The sequence below is a fragment of the Sarcophilus harrisii genome, chromosome 1 (assembly GCF_902635505.1).
Source record: "Sarcophilus harrisii chromosome 1, mSarHar1.11, whole genome shotgun sequence".
NCBI lineage: Eukaryota > Metazoa > Chordata > Mammalia > Dasyuromorphia > Dasyuridae > Sarcophilus > Sarcophilus harrisii.
In genome coordinates this window covers 532,693,855-532,719,837 of record NC_045426.1, presented here as the reverse complement: position 1 = coordinate 532,719,837, position 25,983 = coordinate 532,693,855, and the positions used below count along the sequence as shown (strand labels likewise).

Genomic DNA, 25,983 nt, shown 5'->3' with positions numbered 1-25,983 from the left:
ATCTCCTTTAAAATACTTAAGTAGTCCACAGATTTTTCAAATTTAGTTAAATTTCAAATAATTTTCTGAATAAGCTACTAAAATTTTGAAGTTTTCGTTAAAAATGAAAATGCTAGCAGAAAGGGAATAAAAGTATAATTAAATCTAATCTAAATGGGGAAACGAAACTAAGTCTCACCCACAGGCCAGTTATCAACACATTTAAATAATCCTGTCATAATCAACTTATTCAACAAGAATGTGCCCATTTTCACAATGGAAATCCATGCTGAGAAAGTATATTCAAATGTCCTTGTATTGTGCAAGGGGAAACATATATAATATACTACTTCCTTTGCAATCTGTATACCAATTTGTTTTGAATTTTCTTTTAATGCTAAAGGGCAAACGTCTCTCAACTGAGCTACAATTTCCACAGAAATATCTAAATAGAATCAACTCACAAAATTTACTTTTTACTATACTTAATTATGCCACTAGAATATAATCCTTTTTGATTAGGTCTATAAGAATCATTACATATAATAGAATTATTAGTTGAAAATGCAGTTTGATCATCTGGAAAAATTGACAGTCAATATTTAAGACAAGCCATGAAGTAGTTATTCTTTATTGGTCTTGAAGGTCATGGTAGTGATGCTTTTATGTCATTGGTAATTATTTGCTTCTCACAAATACATTGACAAAACACCACAATTAGTCTTGCTTCAATAAGCACACACAATGAAATGAATTAAACAATATAGGATGACACACACAGTACAGCATACTTGTGCAAAAACAAAAGCCGTGCTTTTATCATTTTTGTCTATTTTTAAAAGATATTATTATCTTTATTATAGCTTTATATCTTGTCACTAATTTTTTTTTTTTAGCAAAATGGCATTTGCACATAAAAGCTAGACTATATTAATAATGATCACAGTTTGAACCAATATTTAAAAATTAGGCCAACCTAAATTTAAGATATTTAGGACTCTGACCACAGAGGAAAAAAAAAAAAGTGTACCCAATAAAATAGTCAGTTTATGAGAGTAAGTAGTCATTAAAAGTATGGCTAATCAATCCTTTCTGCCCAAAAGAAGCCAAAGGTCTTCAAAGGTCCTGTTCATAGCATGGCTTGAAATGGCTTGGGACTGTGACCTTTGCACTTCACTGCTTTTCCTACTTAGTTTATATCCCTTTATGATTGTTCATTACCTTAGCTCTGCATTAGCTTTCCATAACTGAACTGGAACACTCACTACAGCAATTGACCAAGAATGGGTTTTTATTTTGTCAATGAGACTCTCATGGTATATGCACTGTTTGCCATGCTGTACCTGTAGTGACAGACCAGTGAAACTTTCTATTCTGGGAGAAAATGAAATATTGATCATTTATCATAAGAAACCATGAGTGGGACATAAGTAGGCTTCCCATTATGAATACAAAATCAGTTACTTATGCATTGCTCCTTCAATAATTCCACTACCTTCTATGCTTTAACCCACTTAGCACTAAGGATGCCATATCACTGTGATTAGTGATTTTAAAGACATATATGTGTAAAATATATGTATGTTTGTGTTTACATGTACATGTGATCTTTAAGGATTAATATTACTTTGCATAACAATTCATTTTATATATATATATACACACACACATATATATATATTTTTTTTTTTCACTTGAATACTCAATTAGGTAACTTTAAAAGGTCCTTTTATTTCTTCAGGGAAAAGAAAATGAAGTCCGCTTATATTTTGAGACATAATTTCTGTGAGACTGCAATAAAAAATATACAAAATTGGATAGTACCCAGAGACTTAGAAAATAAAGCTCTGTTTAATAAATTACCCTCTTACCAAAGACCAAGATGACAACAGAGCCATAAACAAAGTAGGGACTGTAATGATGTACGATGAAGTACGATGTATAAAACTGGTTAAGTCTATTAAATGATAATGCTGCTTATTAACCAAATATGTTGTGATAGGTCAATGCTGAGGTTAAAAAGAAAACATCAATTGAACCATTTCTCTAAATAAAGCTCCAGGGTGCAATATTCCAAGCACTTTATTCAATAAAAAATGCTTTTAAAATGGTACTCTGGTGATTGGGAAACATTGGCATCATTCGTCAACCTAACTGCAGGAAAGTTCAATAAGCTAAATAATGAACCATTTACATTATTTTCCTTAGGCTTCAGTGATTTGCAAACATTACATCAATAGAGCTCTTTAAAAAATTATGATAAAGACCTTCTAGTCTTTTCATTTTCAGTTAAAAAAAAATCAAAAGATTTCTTTTCAAAGGTCATTTAACGTTCTGTTTCTGAAAACCTATCAAAATTGTCTAATTTCTATCAGAGCAGAAATAAATTTTAAATAACCAGAAACATTTTAAAATTTCAGAGAATTTTTTCTTAAAAAGAGGAAAACCATGACAGGATAGGTTATCAAAAATGAAATTACTAAGGATATCCTTATACAAGCAAGCAAGTGTATCAATAATTACTGTTTAAATATGTAATAGATCAAATTTCAGTAAATGTGAAAATATGAAGTAGATGTTGAAAAATAAATCCTCATGATATATAAACTTGGGTAATATCATACCACAAATTAGAAATGTATTTTAATTTGATATATGAAATTTGCAAAGCTCTCTAAGAGGGCCTGCTTTAGGATCATTCTCTTAGCTCTTTATTATCTGTGAATCCCACCCCCCCAAAAAAAACAAAAACCCTCAAATGTACTACATAAGACACATCTGATTTTCAATCTAGGATTTCAAATTTCCTGATGTGAAGATCAGAAAAGCAATGAAGTTAAAATTATGTCCATATATGACAATTCTGAATATATAAAAGGATTATAACATCACAGATTTAGATTTAGAAGGGATCTTGGAGACCAAGCAACTACTCCACTCCTTTCTTCCTCATTTTACAGATAAAGAAATTGGAGTTCACAGAGTTTAAGTGATTTTTCAAGTTTAATAAAGTATCAAAAGTTAGAATTTGAATCCAAGTCTTCTGATTCCAAACTCAAAAATCTTTTTACTGTTTTAAGCTGAAGCTTTAAGCTGAAATCAAGACTATAATATGCAATTTTCTGTAATCTCACCAGGTAAAACAATTCTAGTTTATCTATCATACTAGTAGATACAAGATGGAGTTTTTTCAATGTACTATTCCATGGTAATATATGAAATACTAAATAGCAAACCTCATTTAGGACTTACTTTTAAAGACATGTTATTGTGAGGGCACATATGGTGATTCATTTCCCTCTTAAAAGTATTTGCTCATAGTCTATATTTGTTCTTGAAACTAAGGAATGAGTAATTTCAAAGATTGCAAATAATTATCTTCTCTATTTTGGATCTTCAAAATCTTCCTTAAAAGGAAGGAAAACACTACTAGATGATACACTTTTTTCTTTTATTTGTTTCTTAAAGTAAAAGGAATGGATTAAGTGCATAGCTTTCTGCTATATACTGAAAAATTACTTTAAAATCCTAACTTATTAGCTAATTTTTTTACATTTGCCAGCCAATACAATTTAAAAAAAATTAAATCCTGTTACCTTATTTATCCTGTCTCACTGAAATAAAGAAAAGAAAAACAAAACTCATATAACAAATATGCACAGTCCAGGAAAAACAAATCCCTACATGGTCTATGTCCAAAAGTTTATATCATTTTTTATCTTGACCTTATCACTTCTCTTTCAGTAATTATGGCTGGTTATTCCAATAACCAGAGTCTTTAGATTTTTCAAAGTTGTTCATCTTTATATTGTTGTTGCTATTGTATATTCTCCTGGCTCTCACTTCATTCTTCATCAGATCATATGAGTCTTTCCAGTTTTCTCTGAAATTACTCTTCTCATTATTTCTTACAGCACAAGTATTATTCATATACCCTAAATTGCTCAGTCATTCCACAATTAATGGGAATACCCTTAATTTCCAGTTCTTTGCTACTACAGAAAGAGCTACCTTTTCTAAGATATTCTCCTTTGCATCCCTCTCTCCCATTTTATCACTTATCTTCAATCTCTGCCTTTCTCTGGGACACTTCCTTACTGCCTACAAACACGTCCCTATCTCCTCTGTCCTCAAAAACCATCACTCACTGTGACTGTGGCAAAGGATTTTCTCTTGCTCATTTCTCCTCCCTCTTAACTGTTTCATCAGATTCCAATGATCATCTGAAGAACCTCAAATGCACTAATCTAGTCTGAACAGTTCTTCTGATCTCCAGTCTTTCATTTCCAACTGAAATGAAACATGATAAAAATATGCGTTTCTGCATACTCATTTATACAATTATCTTGTTGCACAAGAAAAATCAAATGAACCCCCCCCCCCAAAAAAAAAAAAAAGAAGAAAGAAAATAAAATGCAAGCAGACAACATCAAAAAGAGTGAAAATGCGATGTTGTGAAACCCACTCAGTTCCAACAATCCTCTCTCTGGGTGTAGATGGCTCTCCTTATCACAAGACCATTCTTATACCATAACTTATTTAGTCATTCTCCAACTGATGGGCATCTACTCAGTTTCCAGTTTCTTGCCACTACAAAACCATTTTTGCATATGTGGGTCTCTTTCCCTTCTTTAAGATCCAAGAGGAGAGTTTTAATAATGTGAAAGGAGAGTCAAAAAGAAACCACTGAACTTGGCAATTAATAGATTTAGCTTAGTGATAAAGTCAAATACCACAGTTCAGAGAATTTAGAAGACAAAGAAAGTGGCAGATGCCGCTCGAAGCTCTCTTTTCCTTTTCACCTAGTCCTGGAATTTAGATGAATATCAGAGAACAGATACAGGTTAATTATTGATAGTAAAATTTGCTGTGTGTGTTTTTTTTTTTTATTTAAACAATGAAAGAGACTTGGCTAAATTTGTAGATGGCAAGAAAGAATCTTGTCAGTGGATAAAGAGAGGCTGAAGACTTATAGGAAAATGGTACCAATTAGATGGGCAATTAATGGAGGAGATGGAGATTTTCTTTCTTTTTTTCTTTTCTTTTCTTTTTTTACAATAACAAGTTTTGTGTAAGCTTCATTTTATTTGAAAATCCACCCATTTTTGCTAATATACATTTTTATATTTTAAATAAAAATATACTCTGCAGAGACTACGCAATGTGTATACTTGAGTATAGAATTGCTTTCCTAATACTGAATGTCCTTCTTAAGACTCCTTTCAACTCAAAGTTAAGATATATTTACAAAAAACACTGATTGATGGTGTGGCTTAATTCTCCATTAACTAAACTCTTGCTAGACATTTGTAAAGATACTCTTTTTCCTTACTTAAAAAGTTGAGGAGATAGTCTTTGTAAGATGAAGGAATAATTCATCATCACAGACTGGAATAAATGAAGAGGTAAAGGAAGATGATGTCAGAAGGATAGGAGATGAAGATGAGAAAAGCAGCTCTCTACAAAGAGATGTAGTTTTTTCGGTAATGCATGCAGCAAAATCCTTAGCATAGAGGGTGGGGGAAGGAGTGATATGGAAGACTAGAAGAAATTTGGAAAAACTTATAAAGTGACAGAGAATTATTTAAGGAGGAATACTAGGAGAGCCTTGCTGTAGTGAGGTTCAGTTGAGATTAGCATAAATATGTAAGACTTTTTTTTTAATTTTTAAATTTATAGGACAAAAGGATTTGTTCCTTTGAGTTACTAAATTTCTTTGAGGAGGGAAATAACATGGTTATAATTGTGCTTCAGGTATATTCATTTAGTAGCTGAGTGAAGGCTGGTTTGGAGAGTGAACAGTTTCTTCAATTTAACAAACATTTATCAAGGGCCAACTAAATGCTAGGCACTCTGCTTAGCAATGAAAATAAAAAAGACAAAAAAGAAAACATTACCAGCCCTCTCAGAGAGATTATATTTTACAGGAGGTACAATACATATCCAAATAAGTAAATTATAGGCATATACAATGCCAGTAATTGGGGGAATCACAGAAACTTTGTGTAATTTAAAAGAAACTTTGTGTAGGAGGTGGGATCTAATCTGTGCTTTGATAAAAGATAGGGACTCTGAAAAGTGAAGAACAAGTGCATTCTAAACATGAGGAACTGTTTGTAACTACTGCAGTAGTGGAAGAGAAAATGTCATTAGATGAGGAAAAGTATGAGAGCAGGTCAGTATGAATGGAATAAAGAAGAAAAGTAACATACAATCAGATCGGAAAGATAAGTAAGAACCAGATAACAGGAGGCTTTAAATGCTAGCTAAGTATTATCTCCTATAGGTAATAAGGTTCTACTAGAGATTTTTGAGTAAGGGACATCTTGCTAAAATCCAGAGGAAGATATATCAGGTAGTATAAGAAATGAAACCAAATCACATAAAGATCAAGTGAAAAAACTAGGGATATTTAGCCTTAAGAATAGAAGACTTAGCAAGAAGGTGTGGCAGCCCTCTTTGTAGTGGCCAGAAACTGGAAACTGAGTAGATGCCCATCAATTGGAGAATGGCTGGGTAAATTGTGGTATATGAATATTATGGAATATTATTATTGTGTAAGAAATAACCAGCAAGATGATTTCAGAAAGGCCTGGAGAAACTTACACGAACTGATGCTCAGTGAAACAAGCAGGACCAGGAGATCATTAGATATTTCAACAACAATACTATATGAGGATCAATTCTGATGGACCTGGCCATCTTCAGCAATGAGATGAACCAAATCAGTTCCAATGGAGCAGTAATGAATTAAATCAGCTATACCCAGCGGAAGAACTCTGGGAGATGACTAAAAACCATTACATAGAATTCCCAATTCCTATATTTTTGTCTGCCTGCATTTTGGATTTCCTTCACTGGCTAATTGTACAATACTTCAGAGTCCGATTCTTTTTGTACAGCAAAATTAACGATTTGATCATGTATACTTATTTTGTATTTAATTTATACTTTAATATATTTAACATCTACTGGTCATCCTGCCATCTAAGGGAAGAGGTGGGAGGAAGGAGGGAAAAATTGGAACAAAAGGTTTGGCAATTGTCCATGCTGTAAAATTAACCATGCATATAACTTGTAAATAAAAAGTTATTACAAAAAAAAAAAAGAATAGAAGACTTAGGAGCAGCTAAGTGGTGCAGTGGATAGAGCACCAGCCCTGAAGTTAGGAGGACCCGAGTTCAAATCTGGTCTCAGACACTTAACAATTCCTATCTGTGTGACCCTTGGCAGGTCACTTAACCCCAATTGCTTCAGCCCCCGACCAAAAAAAAAAAAAAAAGAAAAGAAAAAGAATAGAAAACTTGTTTGAAGAAGGGACACAAGGTAAGAAGGAACATGATAGTTGTCTTCAAACATCTGAAGGCCACAATTTGTAAATGGGATCAGATTTGTTCATCCTAAGAAAACTGTGTATAGGGAGTAAATTGTGACTTAATAAAAGGTCAAGTTTTTTTTTTTTTTTTTTTAATTAAAGCTGCCCCCAAATAAAATGAGTTATTTTGTGAGGTAATGGCTTTTTATTACTCAAAGTATTCAGGCTAAGACTGAATAACCATTTGTAAGAGGTATTGTAAGTCTGACACAAAGATGACTTTACGTTCCTAAAAATCTTATCCCTTAAGATCATTCTGCCATCAAATGATCTTTCTTTGGCCATCAAATACTTAAAAAATATATTTTTTTAAACAATAGCCTTCACTTGGCCTAGCATCCATAAGATGCTATCTTTTGGCTTTGTTTTGCCAATTTTTTCTCCATGAATTTAATATTTATTTCCAAATTTGACCTTTTCTTTTCAGAGAAGTTACAGATTTGGAGAGATTCTATATTGTATTCCAAATTGTCTATTCTCTTATTAGATTTTTTAAAAAATGATTTCCTTTTGTAGAACTCCAAATTCTGTGTCAACATTTTTATTTTCTTCTAATTTTTTAAAAAAAAGTCTCATTTGAACCATTTATCCCATGACTTTTAAAGACCCCCACAGAATTTATTCTCTTTTTTACTTTTGCATCGTTTCTATTGCTTTCCATCACAATGTAATTTTTTTCAATCATATTGTCTAACAATGAGATGGGCCTTCTCACCAAGGCCAATCCCTTGATGTATGTCCTTGATTCATCTCTTCCAATCTTCTTCAGAAAACCATCCTCCCTCTAAAATTCAATTCCTTTACAACTCTTTTCTCTTTTCCTACTGCTTTCAAGCATGTGCAAGTTTTTCTTATCCTTTTTTAAAAATTTCTCTCTCTAGAAGCCAAACTCCTAAAAGATATTTATACTTACTGTTTCCACTTTGTTTTTTCTCACTCATTTCTCAATCCTTTACAGTCTGACTTCTAACCTCATCATTTTAAGTGGAAATTATTTCTTCCAAGGTAGCAATTGTCTCTTAATGGCCAAATATGATGATTTGTATTTGATGCCCAATATTCTTGAGCTATTTATTACAACTGACACATGACTACCCTCTATTCTTGGATAACTTTCTCTACTTTAGTGGAGATGTTGCATTGCTTCCTGCTGCATTACTCTAATTGCTACTTCTCAGTTTCCTCTGCTGCCTCATCATCCATATGATGCCTTAAACTTTAGTGATCCACAAGACTTTGTCTTGAGTCTTTTTGTCTTTTCATTCTATACTCTACTTCTGAGAGTACAGAATAACCTTGCATGAATTTAACTACCATTTATCTGCAGACGACTTACAACTGATGTATCTAGTGTCTTCCTGAGCCTTTAGTCCAATATCACCAGGCAACTGCCAGTTGCACATTTCAAACTGTAGGTCCAGGAGACAATATAGCTATAACTGCATTGATTTTTTTTTCTCCTTTAAACCTCTCTCTCCTCCAAACTTGCTTATTTTTTTTTATGACATCACCATCCTCTTTCAGTCTCCTAGGTGTATAACTTCAGCATTATCCTTGACTTTTATTCTCCTTCACTCAATATAATCCAATCAGTTGCCAAATTCCATCTGACCCTTTCCCTTGACTCAGAAAGCTATTGCCTTAGTTCTGGACTTCATCACCTCTTTATTCTAACAGTCTCTTAATTAGTTTCCTTGCCTCAAGTCTTCCCTTGTTCCAATGCACTTTAAAGACTGCTATCAGAGAGATTTTCCTTAAGCTCAAATCTCTTAATGTGACTCCTCTATACAATCAATTCCAAAATCTTTTTATTGCTTCTAGGATAAAAGGTGAACTCCTTTGCTTAGCTTTTAAAATGCTTTACTAGCTGGCTCCAACCTCTCTTCCTGGTGTTACTGGCCAAACCATCTCTGACCCTCACACCTACCATTGTGGTGTCCTTGTACTAGTCATCCCCGGTCTCCTAACTGCTACTTCTCAGTTTGAAATATACTTTTTCATCTTTGCCTAATAGAATCTATCTTCCTTCAAGACTCAAGTAAGATCTTATTAAGCCTCTTATGATCCTCCTATGTAATAATCTCCAAGTAGCTCCTAATTGCCAATGTGACAAAATATAGGGTTCTCTGTCTGGCTTTTATATATCCTTTTCCTCTTGGATGTAACCCATCTTTCAAGTCAAGCCAATAAACATATATTAAGCAACTGTCATGTGTCATGTATACAGGATGAAATGGAGATTAATTTTAGTGGGAAGGCTTTAGCATTAAAAATTTCAGGATGGCTTGTTGCACAGAAAGTATGGGAGAAGTGTAACTGAAAACTGAAGGAAGATAAGATTGCAAAGAGGTAGAAATAAGGAGGGAGAGTATTCCAGGCATGAAGGACAGTCTGTGAAAAGGCAAGGAGTACAGAGATGAAGTATCTTGTGCAAGGAACAAGCAGGTATTGGTCACTGTGTTGCTAGAGTGTAATCCTCATTCATTTTGACCTCTCTGCAGCCTTTGACACTGGTGATCACACTTTACTCCTTGACATTCTCTTTTCTCTAGGTTTTCGGGATACTATTCCCTGGTTTCCTATTTATTTGACCATTCTTCTTTTTCTCCTTTGCTGGATCGTCCACTACATCATGTCCTCTAATCAGTTATTCCACAGGGTTCTGTCTTGGGCCTTCTTCTCTTCTCCCTTTATACTACTTCATTTGGTGATCTCATTGGCTCCCATGGATTTAATTGCCATTTAATTGCACTTTCTTGGCAAGATAATGCAAAACCTTACCAATCAAGAGTGCAAGGCCTTGGAATTCAAACTGCAATGGAATTCAAAATGCAAAAGATAGCCGGAATTCAAAATGCAAAAGATAGCCAAAATTCAAGCAGCATGGTTGGGAATAGACAAAAAAAAAGTGGCATGGTAATTTGCTTCTAGTCAAGATAAGCAAATCTAATAACAGTGCTTATATATTTACTGGTTGACTTTTATAGTCAGACAATTGAGTGAAAGGGAATGGAGAATAGAACATCCCATTATAGTCACTGTTTCCTATTTTAAAAATGCATTTGATAAATTCAGCCTTTGAGAAGATTTGAAAAAATGTTTTTTTTTTTTGCAAAGTGAAAGTATGATTAATTAATGGGGAATACTCAGTATACTGTCAGCTATGACTGAGTTGTTTATTTCACTGAATGGCCAATTTTCTTTAAAAAATTTTTTCTAAATCACAAAAGGATGGCTTACTGAGTAGAAAAAGGATATATTCAGAAATACAGGTGATATAAAAACAAATGAGAGTAATACAAATAAGGAAGCTCTGATACTATGAAGAAAGAACAATCTCAATTGAACATTTCCCCCCATAAGTGTCTCTCTCATCTGTGCAAGTCAAACAAGATTCCCTTAAACATATAACAATCAAAATCATGGAGACCCCCCCTTTTTTTTTGCTTATGTTATGATCAAGCAATTGTAAAAAAAAAACAGAAAGAAATTTCCTACCATCACTGAACATGTCCAGAGTGGAGTTTAAATGAAAGACATCCACCAGACACTATTTATGAATAACACTGAACTGATTATTATAAAGTCCCAAAATACTTCATATTTTTAAAAATGTTATTATCATAATTCGAGTAAATCAAGATAACTATCCACACAGGAAAAATCAAATGGATAAAAACATATGAGCTTGAAAAGAATTGACCACCAGAATAAAAATCTTCAGGAAACATTGAAAATTCCTGTTAGGGAATCATGCCAGATTTTTAATGACACTATGCTTTTTCCTATAACAAGATCGACTTCTGAATATGAATATTTGTTCAATCAGTAAACATTTATTACATGTCTGTGGTAAGTGCTGAGTATATAAATATGAAAACATGACAATCTCTGCCTTCAAGGAACTTATATTCTATAGGATTTATGTTCAATGTTATGTAAATACAGACTTAATGATTTTTCCCCCCAGAGGGGAAAGGAATAACATCTGAAGGAATAATGAAATTTGCAAGGCTGCATGGCTATTAGCTATGGAATATCACAACTAAAAAAGCTATTTATAGTAACTCTGAGACAAAAACACAAAATAGCTCAATAATTTACTTTAGATAAAATCAAATTATTTAACTATGGATTTTAGATAAAACTCATTTAAAAGTAACTAGGAAATTAGGGACCATTATTAGATACCAAATGTAGAATCTTAACTCTTTTAATAATATGCAAATTTCTGTGAAATGACACAGAATATCTACTGTTTATTTACCTTTGCAGTTCAAATTTAGTGTATAAATCTTGCTAAGAAATTGAATGTTAATATTCATGTTTTATTACCTATAATTAATGTGCTAAACTTTCAAGTTTCAACTAGCTTATTAAGATTAAGCTATAAGATTATAAAATCAGCATACTTTTCCATTTTCTTTCCTGTTATTCCCTAGAAATAAGGTTATGCACTTTTCAAAATCTTATACTTTCAGACCAAATTTGTCAGTATGAAAGAAAGCAATCCATTTTCCATTTGCCTAATTTATGGTTAGCAAGTTAGCAAAGTGAGAGAATCTGAAGGAATAACAATTCTCCAGGAAATTGCATATGCTTCTTTTTTATTTACCATGGTCATTACTGATTTTGAGAAAAGAACAAAAAAGACCTGAAATCACTTTGTACTCTGCCTTTAAACAAACAAGTGATGTTAAGGCAAGATTATTTAAGAAAGACACTTTAAGAAAATACTGCACTAACCTCATCAGGGCTGGATGCCTGGTAAGTTCGATTTTCATCACTGAAGTCTTGGTCCACTTCTGCATATTCCGTTTCACCAGTCACACCAGCCCGTGACTCGTACACAGGCGTGACATTGTGACAAAGAGCAATAGCTTTCACTGCCTCATGTATTCGACTGCTAACACTTTTTCGAACTTTAGGAGCTGAAGACTGAGATTTTCTGGATGGTGTCGAACCAGTACTATTTCCACCACCTTGAGAAAACATCTTTAAAATAAGAAACAGAGACAAAAAGTAAAACAAACAGTGAGAGATAAATATGGTAAACTAAACACACAAACTATGCAATTAAAGATTATTAATATACTCTATTTTTCTAAAATTAATAATGTTTAAGAGGAGATATGATTTTATTATCTATTTTCAAGTGTGTATTTGTTTACAGAATAAAATTACTTTTGGCTAGAACTAAAGAACATCATTTTCATTTACTCTTAACTACTTGAACATATCTACTATTACCATCAAATGTTTCCATGTGGTAAAATCTATAAAAACATACATTAATATAATGTTTAAAATTTCAAAAATCTATTCTGGTAATTCCATTCTGATTGTGTACTTTATTTTTTAAAAGTTCGTGTCAATTTGTTCGTCTACTACCAAAATAAATAAATAAATAAATTTATTCCAGTATAACACTGGAGTTTTTATTTCTGACAGTTTCCATTTGAATTAACTACAATATTCATAAAATAATATTGAAGTAATTTAAAGAAAAGAAATGTTATCTCTGTTGTTTTGGGTTAGTTGAAGGATTTTCCTTTACACAATAAAAAAAAGGGTTATCATCGTTTTTAACTTCATAATTTGGATTTTAACTTTATAATTTGGTTTGACCACAGTTAATTAAAAAAGAAACAAAACCCAACAACCTATCTTATGTATTGATTAAAATGACTTCTGCGGGCATAGTTTTAAATAATGTTACCCTTAATGTAATACCAATTCATCACCATGGTACATGTTGATCTCTAATCAGATTCAGCTGTATGATTTAACAAGAATTGATTTCCTCCAGAGATGATGATTATTTTTGATTGTTAACCTACTTTGGGAAAGACCTTTTAAGGGTAGGGTGTGAAATACCAACTTTATTTGATTCCACCACTTTCTGTCAACTTTAGAGTAACTTCACAACAAGCTTCCTTAGAAACCAAGCCTCCTGTTTTTTGACTGAGTGTACTGAGCCACTGAACCGTGAACATTATGCCCATCAAATTACAGTGTTGTCTAATAAAGGGTTTAACTTTTCTGCTCATCTGGCACTGCTTTTCAGTGAAAGCTTTAAACCCCTGCATTTGCATTCTGCTAACATTGATGCCATTACAGTCGCAAATAAATTAAGCCGATTTACTCCTTCTGAATTATGTTATGTTTATTGATGCTTGTATAATTTAATTTCACACAAATTCCATTAAAGATTATGCCCTCTATCACAAAATGCTTCCAGTGGGGAAATATAATCAGGTTATAATAGATTTGTGTGTTGCATTACAGTGGACCTAGTAGACTCTTGTCATCTTAATAATAAAATACAACACAAACAAGGAATAAAATCAATGTCACATAAGAGCTACTGTCTAACTAGCTAACCAACTGACAGCTTCTATTAAAAAGGATTAAATAAAAATCCTTCTCAGATGGAAACAACTACTGAATATTTGTTTTTCAAAAATATAAAGTAAACTTTCATTTTGCTGTCTTAAATTCCTCATTAATGAGAAACTTCCTCGAAATCCTGTTTAACAATATTATTCAGGAATCATAGAAAAAAAAAATCTGAAAAAGATGAAGAACTTTAAGAAAATCAAGTAGTACTTTACAAATGAATGCAAAAAGAGAGACAGATGACTGAGTTAGGGAAAGTCATACCCCAACTCCTTTCTACAGGAAATAAAAAAGGTCAATCACACATTCCTATTATTTTATACTTCCTAGATGCCTCAGAATACCAGATAATCCTATATGTTATTTAATTAAATCTAAATGATGTATATATCCAAATTAATAATATCTATAGGCAGTATCTCTTTTTAATTCCCCTCCCTCCAAAAAAAACCCAAACCCAAATTCAAAAGAAAAGATTAGGTGTTAGACTGTTCATAAAAGTTCTTTTAATCCAAGAAGTAACCATAAAATTATTTTGGCTCTAACTTTTAATTATATGCTTCCAAATCTGTTACAATGGGATATGCTAATTTATAAAAGGAATTAAATTTCCAATTCTGTTTTAACTCAAAATCTTATACAATCAATAGACAACATTGATACCAAAGTTATGTATCCAAAACTAAAGAAACAATTAATTTTATCAATCTAACATATTAGATAGTAACTATAAAATAATAATTTTTATTACCACTACTAAAAATTTATATAACAGGATTATACATGCTATGACTAAAGCATAAACTTCATATAGAAAAAAACCAGTGATAAAGAAAGTCTGGCTAAGTTCTGTCTTTCAAAGTCAGCATTTCATAGAGGATAATTTACATGGCTGATTTTGATTACAAATTAATAAATGTAAAAACTGCCACAAAAAGCAGATTTTACATGTTGATTTAGGCTGAATGCAGGGGTGCAGAGTGAGAATCTAAAGGGAAAAATCCTTAAAGGAGCAATGTTGGAGTTGGTAAGCCTTAAAAACCTATCTACAAATATACACAAACACAATGTGATTTATCTATATTTAAATTTCCAAATCAAGAAACTTGATATTTAATACATTTTGGGGGAGGATTTTATCAGGAGTAAAAAAAAAAGAGAGAGAGAGAATCCCCTTGCCCTTTTAATAGAAATTAGGAATTAGAAGAAAAATTACCTGTGAGTAAGAATTAATGATATGATTTTGAATTTCATCCATTGTGTCAGTTCCGTAAGATACAGTGCCTAGATGGAGACGCTTAAATATCATCTCATTTTGAGTAAGTGTTCCTAGGAAAAAATAATGAAAACAAGAAAGAGTAATTCATTTAAATATGTTCCAAAGAGAATGAAACATTTACTTTCTTTTTTGTTTACCTTCCTGCAATATGCTGTGTCATCTATATACCTATGGACAAAGGATCTTTCATCATTCTTATAGATGATCCTTAATTAACATCACAATTATATTTTTTTCTCTTGTTAACGAGATCAAGAAAAGGATTCTAAGTGTGCCAAAGCTTAATTAGTCATTTAAGTAAATTAAAAGTATGTGCAGTTTTATATTTTTATATATACTAAATTGTATGCATTCAAAAATTTTACATATTAAAGAAAGACATGAGATGCGATTAATCAACTCCTATGCTTCTAAAACTTTCAGCAGCTTTCTATTACTGACTAAATTTATACTGCTCTGCACATCCCAAGTCCTTCAATAACAGGGTGATGATTTTTATTTTTAGCTTTATCTCATCCTTCTGCTGTCATATACTCTGATTTATGCAAATGAGACTATCTTCATTACTGAATTATGTTAGGATCCTTTGATCTCTACCATCTATTTTTTAAAAATATTTTAAACATTTAAATTTTAAAAACAAAATTTTAAGTTTTAAAATTGTAAATTTTAAATTCTTTCCCCCTCTCTAATACCTCTTCACTCATTGAGGTGAGCATTATACTTACTATACATAGAAAGTTGGGCAAAATATATTTTCATATGAATTATGTTTACCAAAAACAAATAAAGTTTAAAAAAATTCTTCAATCTTTTCTTACTCTCTTTAGAGATGGATAGCATTTTTCAAGATGAGTCTTTTGGAATTGTTATGGATCATTTTTATTGACCAGAATGGTTAAGTCTTTCACAGTTTACCATTCTTACAATATTGCTATTAATGTGTATAGTCTTCTCCTGGTTTTACTCACTTCATTTTGCATCAGTTCGTATAAGTCTTTCCAAGTCATTTCTGATGAGACAATAGCATTCCATCACAATTATATAACACAATCTTTTCATTTTTCAGCCATTCTCTAACTGATGGGTCTATTATCTGTTCTTAAAGTTCAATTCAAACCTCCATGAAGACAACTTTGCTTCTTCAGAGAATAATATTTCCTCTAATACATCTGTGTCATGTTAGAGAGAGATGTGTGCCATGTCTCTCTACCAGTTTCTATGTTGTCAGGAAAAGAACGCCTTAATTCACATCCCCCTATCCCTCTAGTACATAACACAATGTTTTGTAGACGTAGTAGACATAGCCTAATCATTTAAAGTATCTTTAAAAGCGGTCTTGGGTGTTTCATTATAAAGCCATTTGAGATTAAGTATCAATGAAACATTTCTCAAAAAACATGTAAGAGGGCAAAACCATAATAAATCTAAAAGTTTTACCTGTTGCAAAATGAAGTTTCTTTAATATGGGGGTGGGAGACAATAATCAAACAGAATTTTTAAATTCACATTTAAATTTACGTGTATAATTTGAAATAGCAGCAAGATTTTATTTATATCTAAATTGGAAAGAAACAAACAAGGAAGGGAACAAACATTTGGAATTGTGCTAAGTGCTTTACAAATATTATATTTGAATCCTAGCAAATAGGTACTATTATAATTCTCACGTTATTAAGAAATGGGCAGATGGATTTGAAAACAGACTTTTCAAATTCTAGGTCCAGCGCTCTATCCACTGCTCTACCTAGTTGCCTCCATTAGCAAGTCTTAATGAATAAATTAAATGTTAGATTCTTTCAATCAATCAAGAAGCACAAATTCAAATTCCATAAATATTTACCAAGTACCCACCATGCGCTAGGCACTGTACTAAGTATGCAAATAAAAAAAAAAAAAAAGGAGAAAGCCCCTGTCCTCAAGAAAGTTACAATCTAATGGGGGAAAACCACAAAGAAAGCTGAAAAGCTGGGGGAAGGAAGAGGAAGAAAGTGTAGTAAGGAAGAAAACCAGAGGCTACCTAGGGAACAGGGAGAGGTTAAGCATCCACTATGTATCAAGTAAAAATACAAAGGAAACAATGTCCACTCACCAGAAATTTGAGTTCTAATGAGGAATAAAAGTACATATAAGACATATATAGCACAATTATTAAATGAATTATCAAACACACACAGAGGAGTTAAATACAAAGTCATTTGGAAGGGAGGACACTAGAAGTTAAGGGAATTGGGAAAGTGTTCAAATAGAAGGCAGTACTTGAGTTACTGCTCAAAGGAAGAATGAAGTTCCATGATTATATAGGGGAGGGTGCATTTGATGGAAGAAGGCTAGCATGAAATGTCATGAGTGAAAAGAGAGAGAAAGATAATTTGGCTAGACTGGAATACTGAAGAGGGAGTGATGTTTACTGAGGCTAGAAAGAGAATTTGCAGTTAAGCTACAAAGGGTTTTAAACACTAAATGGAGTTCACAGGAATACAATGGAATTTATCAGGAATATATGCTCAAATCTATATTGAAGGGAAACTGCTTTGGTAGCAGTGGAACTGAGGAAAGACTTCAAAAAAGGATACCAACTAGGAAGCTGTTGTAGGGCCTGAATATGGTAGCTCTCAGTGGACAGAAGGGTTCTGATGTGCAAGATATTGTAAAGGCAGAAATGCCAAGATTTGGCAACTGACTGGATTTGTAGGGAACATGAGGAAACATGAGGAATATAGGAGGCTGCTGAGGTTACAAGCTGAAAGACTGAAAAAAATGGTGGTGCTATCAACAGAAATAAGGAAACTCAAATGCAGGATGGATGGACATAAGACGGAAAGATAATGAGGTCAATTTTGAACATGATGAGTTTAAGATGTCTCAAGGATGTACAGTTTGAGATGTCTAATAGGCAATCTTATGTGGAGAAAGGAAGAGCTTTCCTGTCAACTTACTTTTCTAAAAAAAACTTTTTTTTTTGATACTTCATGAATTTTTAAAATAAAAGACAATTACTTCAACAGGTACTGTTTGAATGTTGAAATAAAATATTATGATAGAAAAATGAGAACATTTTCATTTGGCTCACATTTCTGTAATTGTGGAACTTTAAATAAAACTAAAATTTAAATATGATCACCATGTGGCAGTGGGTTTTGGGAGAAAGATTATTTTTGAAATTTTTTTTTACCTAAATAGTATATAATTTTCATTAAAAAACTTTTTTAACATGATAATCTAACCTTCCTTCTTAAATTTTAAAATGTGCACCTATTCCTATATCTGTTCATTTTAAAATTTCCTTTCCAAAGACTAGTCAAATTCCCAATTAAAAATAATAAATGTAAACAATCAAATGAATTTCTAAAATTGACCTTGTAGAGTATTAAGACTGTCAACTTCTCTGCATTCTCCACCTGAAGGTCTTTCTTGTTAACTGGCCCCCAGCAGTCAATTACTAAAGATCAGGAAAAAAAGTTTTCATCAAGGTCATTGGCTCAGTGTCAGAAATAGATATTTTTTTTTAACAATGGAAATAACATTAAAGAAGATGCGCCAGATTATCAACATGGGACCTTTCCATTTGACTTGCAGTTGACTTGACTTCCATTTGACTTGACAGTTACAGCTACCACAATATGATACTCTATGATAGCTTCTCCAAAAGAATGTGACATTCATGAAGGCACTGCTTTTGTATTTGTATTCCCATTGCTTAACAGAATACCTTGCCTATAGTTAAGTCCTTAATAAATGCTTTTTCCTTTATTCATTTTTAAATCACAAGAAATATGAAAAGTCAGAACTATGATTCACAATGCCCAATTCTATTCTCAACTCTCCTATTGATGTGCTGTGCCCAATGATTAGTCATTTAACTTTTACAACATATTTTTTTTTTATTTATAAATTTATATAGTAGAAACCACATTAGATCTTCCTAACACATTGGCATCTAACCTAAAAGATTTTTAATATTTGTCAAGTCTTGATTTTAAAATTTTCAGTGCTACATAACTCATTTTCTTCTTTATATTTTATATTAAAATAATTTAAAAGCAAAGAATTAAAAGAATAATGCCAGGAGTGCTGACGGTCAGAATGAGTTAAAGCAGGAAAAAAGGCAAGAAAGGGGGAGTGGGGAGGAATTTGTTGCTATTTTCAGGTCTGTTGTGGGAAAAAAAAATGGAGATCTAACAAGCAGGTAGGGTTATGACAGGACATGAAAGGCCTATATGGAGGAGGCCATGAGAACTACAAGACAGGGAAAAGACAGAGCTTTTATCAAGTCTTACTTTGCTTCTGTTTTGTCTACAAATTTTCAATGCTCTCTAGTGATCCCCAAAACAATGTACAGGGTAAAATTTGTGCAAATTTCAAAAACTGGAAGAGAATATTCAAACTATAGGCAGTTTGATTTTGATTTCTAGCAAAATTCTGTAATTTTTATTTAAGACATTTATTAAATGAGAATTCATATTCTATGACAGTCATGTTCTAAAAATTTTAAGATGGACTTTAATATGGATCAATGTTAAGTCAGACTTTTGATTTCAAAAACTCCACAACTTTGCAGAAGCTGTGGCTATAGGAGAGTGTGATAAAAAAATATCTGTAAGATATATAGGGCTTAAAAATACTAGAATCCAGAACTATTAAAGTGATAATCCTGAGTCATCTAAAGGAAGGAGAGCATGTATTATTTTAATTTTTATGGTGCCAAAACAGATAATTATTAAAATTTGTCATTTGTCATGACTGCTATATGAAATTATTTTTGGTCTTAAAAACATTCCTTTTGACAAAGATATAAAAATATATAAATTTTGAAAAAATCCATTAATCTCCTGGCTTTCTTGTGTTAAGCTTTATTTTCCATTACTAACTTTATTTTCAATATCATATCTAGTAGTTGGAAGAATTACTCAATTTTGGAAATCTGAAGACCATTGGAAGAGAGTAAATAAAAAAACCATCTCATAATACAGTAAGTAGTGTTCAAAGACTAGAAACTGTTTAGATAGCTAACATTCATTCAGCCTATACAACTGATTTATTGTTGCTCTTTAGAGATATAGTAATTCTGTCAGTTATGGGTTCTTTGAAGACATAGACTGTTTTTTGCTTCTTTTTGTATTCTTCAGTGCTTTGCATAGTGCCTGGCACATAGTAGGTACTTTATGAATGTTTGTTAACATTCCAGGCATGAAATGCCTGAATGACAGTCAAGTGAAAATGCCTGAAGCTGGGAGAGGAGTAAGGTATAAGAATACAATCAAGGTAAAAAGGTGCCAGATTATAAAGGTCTTTGAATGCCAAATACAGAATTTTAGAGTTGATCCTGGAGATGAGAAAGAGCCAATGGAGTTCAAAGAGTAAGTGAATTTTTATACTTTAGGAAAAATCTCTTTACTGACTGAATGGAAGATGAATTGGATTGGGGAGAAAACTGAGGCAGGCAGAAAACACCATCAGGCAATAGTACAAGCATAAGGTGATGAGGGACTGCACCAGCCAGGACAGTGCCGGAAGAAGGAGTATATTTGAAAGATGTTGCAAAGGTAAAATGTGTGAACCTGAGCTAAAGATTAGAGAAAGAAATGGGTGGAGAGAGGGAAGGAGAACCTTCTTTTTGTTGGATTTGGAAAATAAAATTAAATCTCTGACAGATTGATGTTAGATATGTTTATATACTTAAGCTTTTTATTCTGTAGTATAATCTAACATAAGATAAATAATCACAGAGTTGGGTGAAAATTATTCTGACTCAATAAATCCATTTTAAAACTTGGCATATTGCAGACAACCCTGTTCCTTTTAGTAGCCATGATCAGGGGGGAAAAAAACCCTTCATTACTGAAAACTGCTTTATACAAGCAAACTGAAATGATAATAATTCATAATTTCTTTATAACCTCAATTTTTGTTCCAAAATAAATGTAAATTAACAAAAACCCCTACAGTTCTAATATCATTAAATTCTCAAGTTACTTATAAATTATGCTATAAAGGCTTTTTTTCCAAAAATGATTACATCTTTTGTCAAAGCAGCAATGGAATGAATCTATGACTACGATTCTTCTATTTAGATGAATACAACTTTAGTGATTTCTTTAAAAAACATGAGCGGTGACTGCAAATGAATATTTATGTTTTGTTCTTAAAAATCATTTTTTTCATATTAAGGTTAATATTGGAACTTTTATTATAAATATTATATATGACTCAGATTTTATCAGGTGCAATCTACAAATATTGATAACCAAACTTTCTAGAATTCAAGTGGTGGTTGACAACATTGAAATCTGACAAATTTGCATGAGTTATGTAAGATTCTTTTTTTAAAACTCAATTTTAGGTGATTTTTAGAATGTTCTGTGGTGTATTACATTTCTCTTGCTCTCTTAATAAGTAAGTGTCCAATAAATTCCCAATTTTGAAAATTTGCAAACAAATGGGATGAACTAACCTGCAAATAAACGGAATCAACTAAACTTTAAGAAACCCAGGCAGCCACCTGATGACAGATTATCAAAGTAGATTTTCAACTTTATTTTGATATATACTTACTACAGAAGGGAAATATCATTTGTCAAAAAGTTTGGGTAGGATTTCTTAAGAAAAATTTAATAGTCTCTTTAATGAAGGAAAGAGTTTTCTGACTACAATTGTATCATTAAACACAGAGCAAAGCAGGCAAAGAGGAAATTAATTTCTCAGGAAAAAGTCCTGCAGGCATCATTCCCTGGGTAGCAACAGATGTGATTCACAACAGAGCACTGGATAATTTTTTTGAGAAGCAGATGCAGAGCTTTCTGATCAAATATTACTAAATTGTAATTTGGCCTAATACCAAAACTCTTAACAGGCCACAATAAAACAGCAAGCAAGTACTTGCAATATATAAGCATTAATAACTTTGCCAGCACATTATAAGGATGTACAGATACCTTTTCCACAATGTCTCCACACTTTATTGGAAAGATAATTTTTCTTAAGAAAATATTAAGATGTTGATTTAAATAATACAATTTGACAAATGATGCCTTAAATAACAAATTTGGAAATGAAAAAACTAATATTTCATTTCCCAAATGACCAGACTAATTTATGATCTCACAATACAATAACATATTATACATTAATATTTTCAAAACATTTTATAATTATAGGAAGAGAAAGGAATTTAAAGAAATATCTATCTTAGTGTACTAGGCTTCCTCCAAGATTATGAAACCCAGTACTGTATGCATCTGTTCAACCATTATATGTGTTAAGTATTTCAATTGGTCCAAACACCCCTAAAATGTTAATTACAGCACTCAAATGCAAGTATACGCATTAGTAAATAATTGTGCTAGGAAGACTGTTCATGTTATAATTGAATACCCTGGTTATTGTCACGAACAGGCAGAGAGCATGCAGAGTCACAGCCTGAATTCAAGAACATTGAATACAAATTTCCCAATCTTATTTTTTGTGATTATAAGCTCTGCATACACTAAAGAATATAAAACATATACACTGTTGCCCCAGAAAAGCTTTAGAAACAGCATATTCCCCCATAACAGATGACGCCTTTCTGTCAAACTTATATGTGATTCAAGTCCAAACAACATGGCATTTTGGGTAATGGATGCTATAATTAAAATGTGAGTCCTAAAAAACCTGTTGTTTTAGTGGGTGTTTTAGTAATGGCTTTGTTCTACACGAAGATAAAAACTCCCTAACAAAGGAATTAATGTATTGCTTTAATAGGCTGCGCCCTGAGTTAAGTTTTAAAATTTATGAGTTCTCTGCAGCATTGTTCTTTAAACAATGGCATTGTCAAATGCAACCAGTGAGAAGATTAAAGTTCTCCCAGCAGATTAAGTACAAATTATCTGTCCTCCTGTTTCAGCATCATTTGTTCATTTATCACATAACGTCTAGTATTTCTGGTCAGTGTCAATATGCTCTGCATCCTTGCAGTTAACAGATGTCTTCTCTTGTCGAATGAATTACTTTATGTTTCACGCACTGGTGGCCGCAGATGTGTCACTATAGCAACATCATTAATTTCAGATCTTACCGGAAACATGCACTCCAATCAAACCTAATTATACCACATTGCTTTCTTGTCCCACAATAAGGAAACTATAATGCAATTATTGGGATACTTCATTTTCTATTCTGCTGTGGCAAATGAGAGAGCCACTGTGATGGACGCTTCTTGTCAAAAAGCTTATTGATGAAGCACAAACCCAATTTACAATCATATAAAGGACTACCTTGCAATTATGTTAGTAATGCAATGCTCCTTAGACTCAACAACTAATTCTTAATCATTTCAGCTGAAAGCTTGAGTCACAGCAAAAGATTTTTTCAGACTGTTTTTGAGATTTTTCTCTCTGCTTCCAACAGAGAAATGTGGAATGTCATATTTATGCTGAAACATAATCACCTACTGATAACTTCACTTCCTCCCCGTGTCCTTCAAGAAAAAAAAAATTTATGTCATTTCAGTGATCTTTAAAATCTAACACACTTCTTACTTAACAACAGCTCCGCAAGGGGGCAGGAGAGAAATTATTTATTTATGCAACAAGGTTAAAGGAAAAAAAAATGTTATTTTTCTCCCACATAATTTTTTTCAGGAGAATAAAATCTACAAACATTGCTGAAAATTTAAAATACTCTCATTTTCATTAGCAAATCTAGTAAATACTATATTAGAGGAAATAGGAAAAGTAAAGCATTGAAAGGGAAAAACCTGATGATATTCTTATTATTTTTTAATTCCTGTGCCAATTAAAAGTTAGGAATAACTGGTAACCATATATTTTCCCTGTCTGTTTTACTCTTTCTCAATTCAGAAATAATGAAGAGGATTCACCTGATCAATTTTTACATTTCTAAAATATCAATATAAATTATTGAGGAGAGGTAGCAAAAAGGCTTTAATCTGTGGGTGACAGGATTTCCTTCAGCTACTTTCAAAAATGATTATTGTTTTCTGATACATGTATTAAGAAATTTTGTTATAAAACATAATTATATTTCAACCAAAGAATATACCTGTGCTAGTATGAAAATCAAAACTTTTATATAGGTAATTTTTAATAGGATTTTTAGCTATTCATACAGAAATCAGCAAGTCAGTTAACAAGCATTTGTTAAATGCTTATAATGTACAAAACTCTATGCTAGGGGCTGGGTTGGCTGACACAACAAAAAGCAAAAACTTGTTTTCTGCCTTCAAGGAGCAGACAACTATGTACACACAATGTATACAGAGTAGATAGACAGTGGAAAAGGTTGCTGAAGATAGGATTTCCAGAAAAACCAGTAAGTAGTGAGGAGGGAAAGTAAGGCAGCAACTCCAGAGATGAAAGGTCCTAAATGAGGAATGAATGTGTGGAAGTGCATGTATAAAATACTTATTATAGGTAAACCACTATGGTCATCGCTGGGGAAAGTAACAGGAAGGAATTAAGTATTAAGCAGCTACTACATGCCACGCACTGTGCTAAGGGCTTTACGAATATCATCTTATTTGACCCTCACCACAATCCTGTGAGGTAAGTGCTACTCTTATTCCCATTTTACAGTAGAAGATTCTGAGGTATATAGAAATAATTGACGTGCCCCAGCTAGCCCATTAGAAAGAATCTGAGGTTGGATTTGAACTCAGGTCTTTCTGATGTTAGGTCTTCACTAAGACCATATTCTATTCCATCAGACAATACTTATAAGAAGTTTTAGCTGTTAAGTGAGATAGAAAGTTCCCAAGATTTTTAGCATACAGTGGCAAATAGTAATATAGTATTGTGTTCTTTTTAATGCTGTTTCTACTAACAAAATCATCAGTTTCTGATGTTGAGAGGCCCAAACACTTTGTTGGCAAGAACTTTCTATCTGGGCCTTCAGTAGAGAAAGCAATAACCTTCCGAGAAGTAGTTGCCACTATACATCTCCCCAAGGAGACTTTGCAGGGTTCTTTAGTTCAGAATTTTGGACTATCTCCAATCTGAGAGTAACGAAGGCAGTGACTGAGGTGAGTGGCAGGCTGACGGTATTTCCCCCCTTATACCTGCTATTCCACTTATACTGCCTTGCTGTAGAAATTGGTCCACAGTTGTCTGGTCTTTTCTCCAGATGAGTGGCTTCTCTGCATAACAGCTGAGGGCAGGACTAAAAGCAGAACTGGTGGGTTGACATCACCATCCCCAAGGCTTTTGGCCTTCTGGGTCCTATGCTTTGTTTATCTAAGGCTAAGCAGAATAATGGCTGAGGCAGTGCTGATAATTTGACTCACCTGATAAAAGCTGCCTTCTGTCTCTCTCAGGGGAGCAAGAAGACTAATACAAATAGATCACAGAGTATATAGAAGGGAAGAAAGTCTAAGATTGGAGAAAGGAAGGGCCAGGTTAGGAGGGCCTTTAAATACCACACAGAGGATTTGAAGTTTGCCTCTAGAGGTTAGAAGGAGATCCTGGAGTTTTCTGAGTAACTGAGGGACATATTTAGATCTGTTCATTAGGAAAAAAACCCACCACCAACAACAACAAAAAAAATCCAAAACTTTGGTAGATAAATGGAGGATGGATTGGAATGGGGATAGGGAGACCAATTCAAAGGCTACTGGACTAGTTTTAGAACGAGGGGATGCCATCCTATATTTGAGTGATAGATGATATGACATGAGAAGAGAGAATGGGGTATAGATGAGGGATCTTGTGACAGCTAGGAAGTGTTAAGTGTCTAAAGCCATATTTGAACTCAGATCCTCCCGACTTCAAGGCTGGTACTCTATCTACTGTGCCACCTAATTGCCCCAGCAGATTTTTTTTTCCTATTTCTATTTTCCTCTCCTGTTCTATCACTTCAGGACAATTTTCTTGGATTATTTCTTGCATCATTGTGTAAAGGTTCTTTTATTAGCCACAGGTTTCAGGTAGTACAATTATTTTTAAATTTTCTTTTC

The 25,983-nt window shown here is 32.7% G+C and overlaps 1 protein-coding gene across 7 annotated transcripts in view; it reads right to left on the bottom strand.

The window, feature by feature from the left end:
• Positions 1-25,983, bottom strand: part of ATP9B (ATPase phospholipid transporting 9B (putative)) — a 451,952-nt gene that overhangs the window by 89,137 nt on the left and 336,832 nt on the right. For all 7 annotated transcript variants that reach the window (XM_031946730.1, XM_031946732.1, XM_031946731.1 and 4 more), the window contains 2 exons: positions 14,970-15,082; positions 12,101-12,349 (listed from right to left, as the gene is read on the bottom strand). In XM_031946730.1, coding sequence (XP_031802590.1) covers positions 12,101-12,349; positions 14,970-15,082 — 362 coding nt within the window. The remainder of the gene's footprint in view (positions 1-12,100; positions 12,350-14,969; positions 15,083-25,983) is intronic.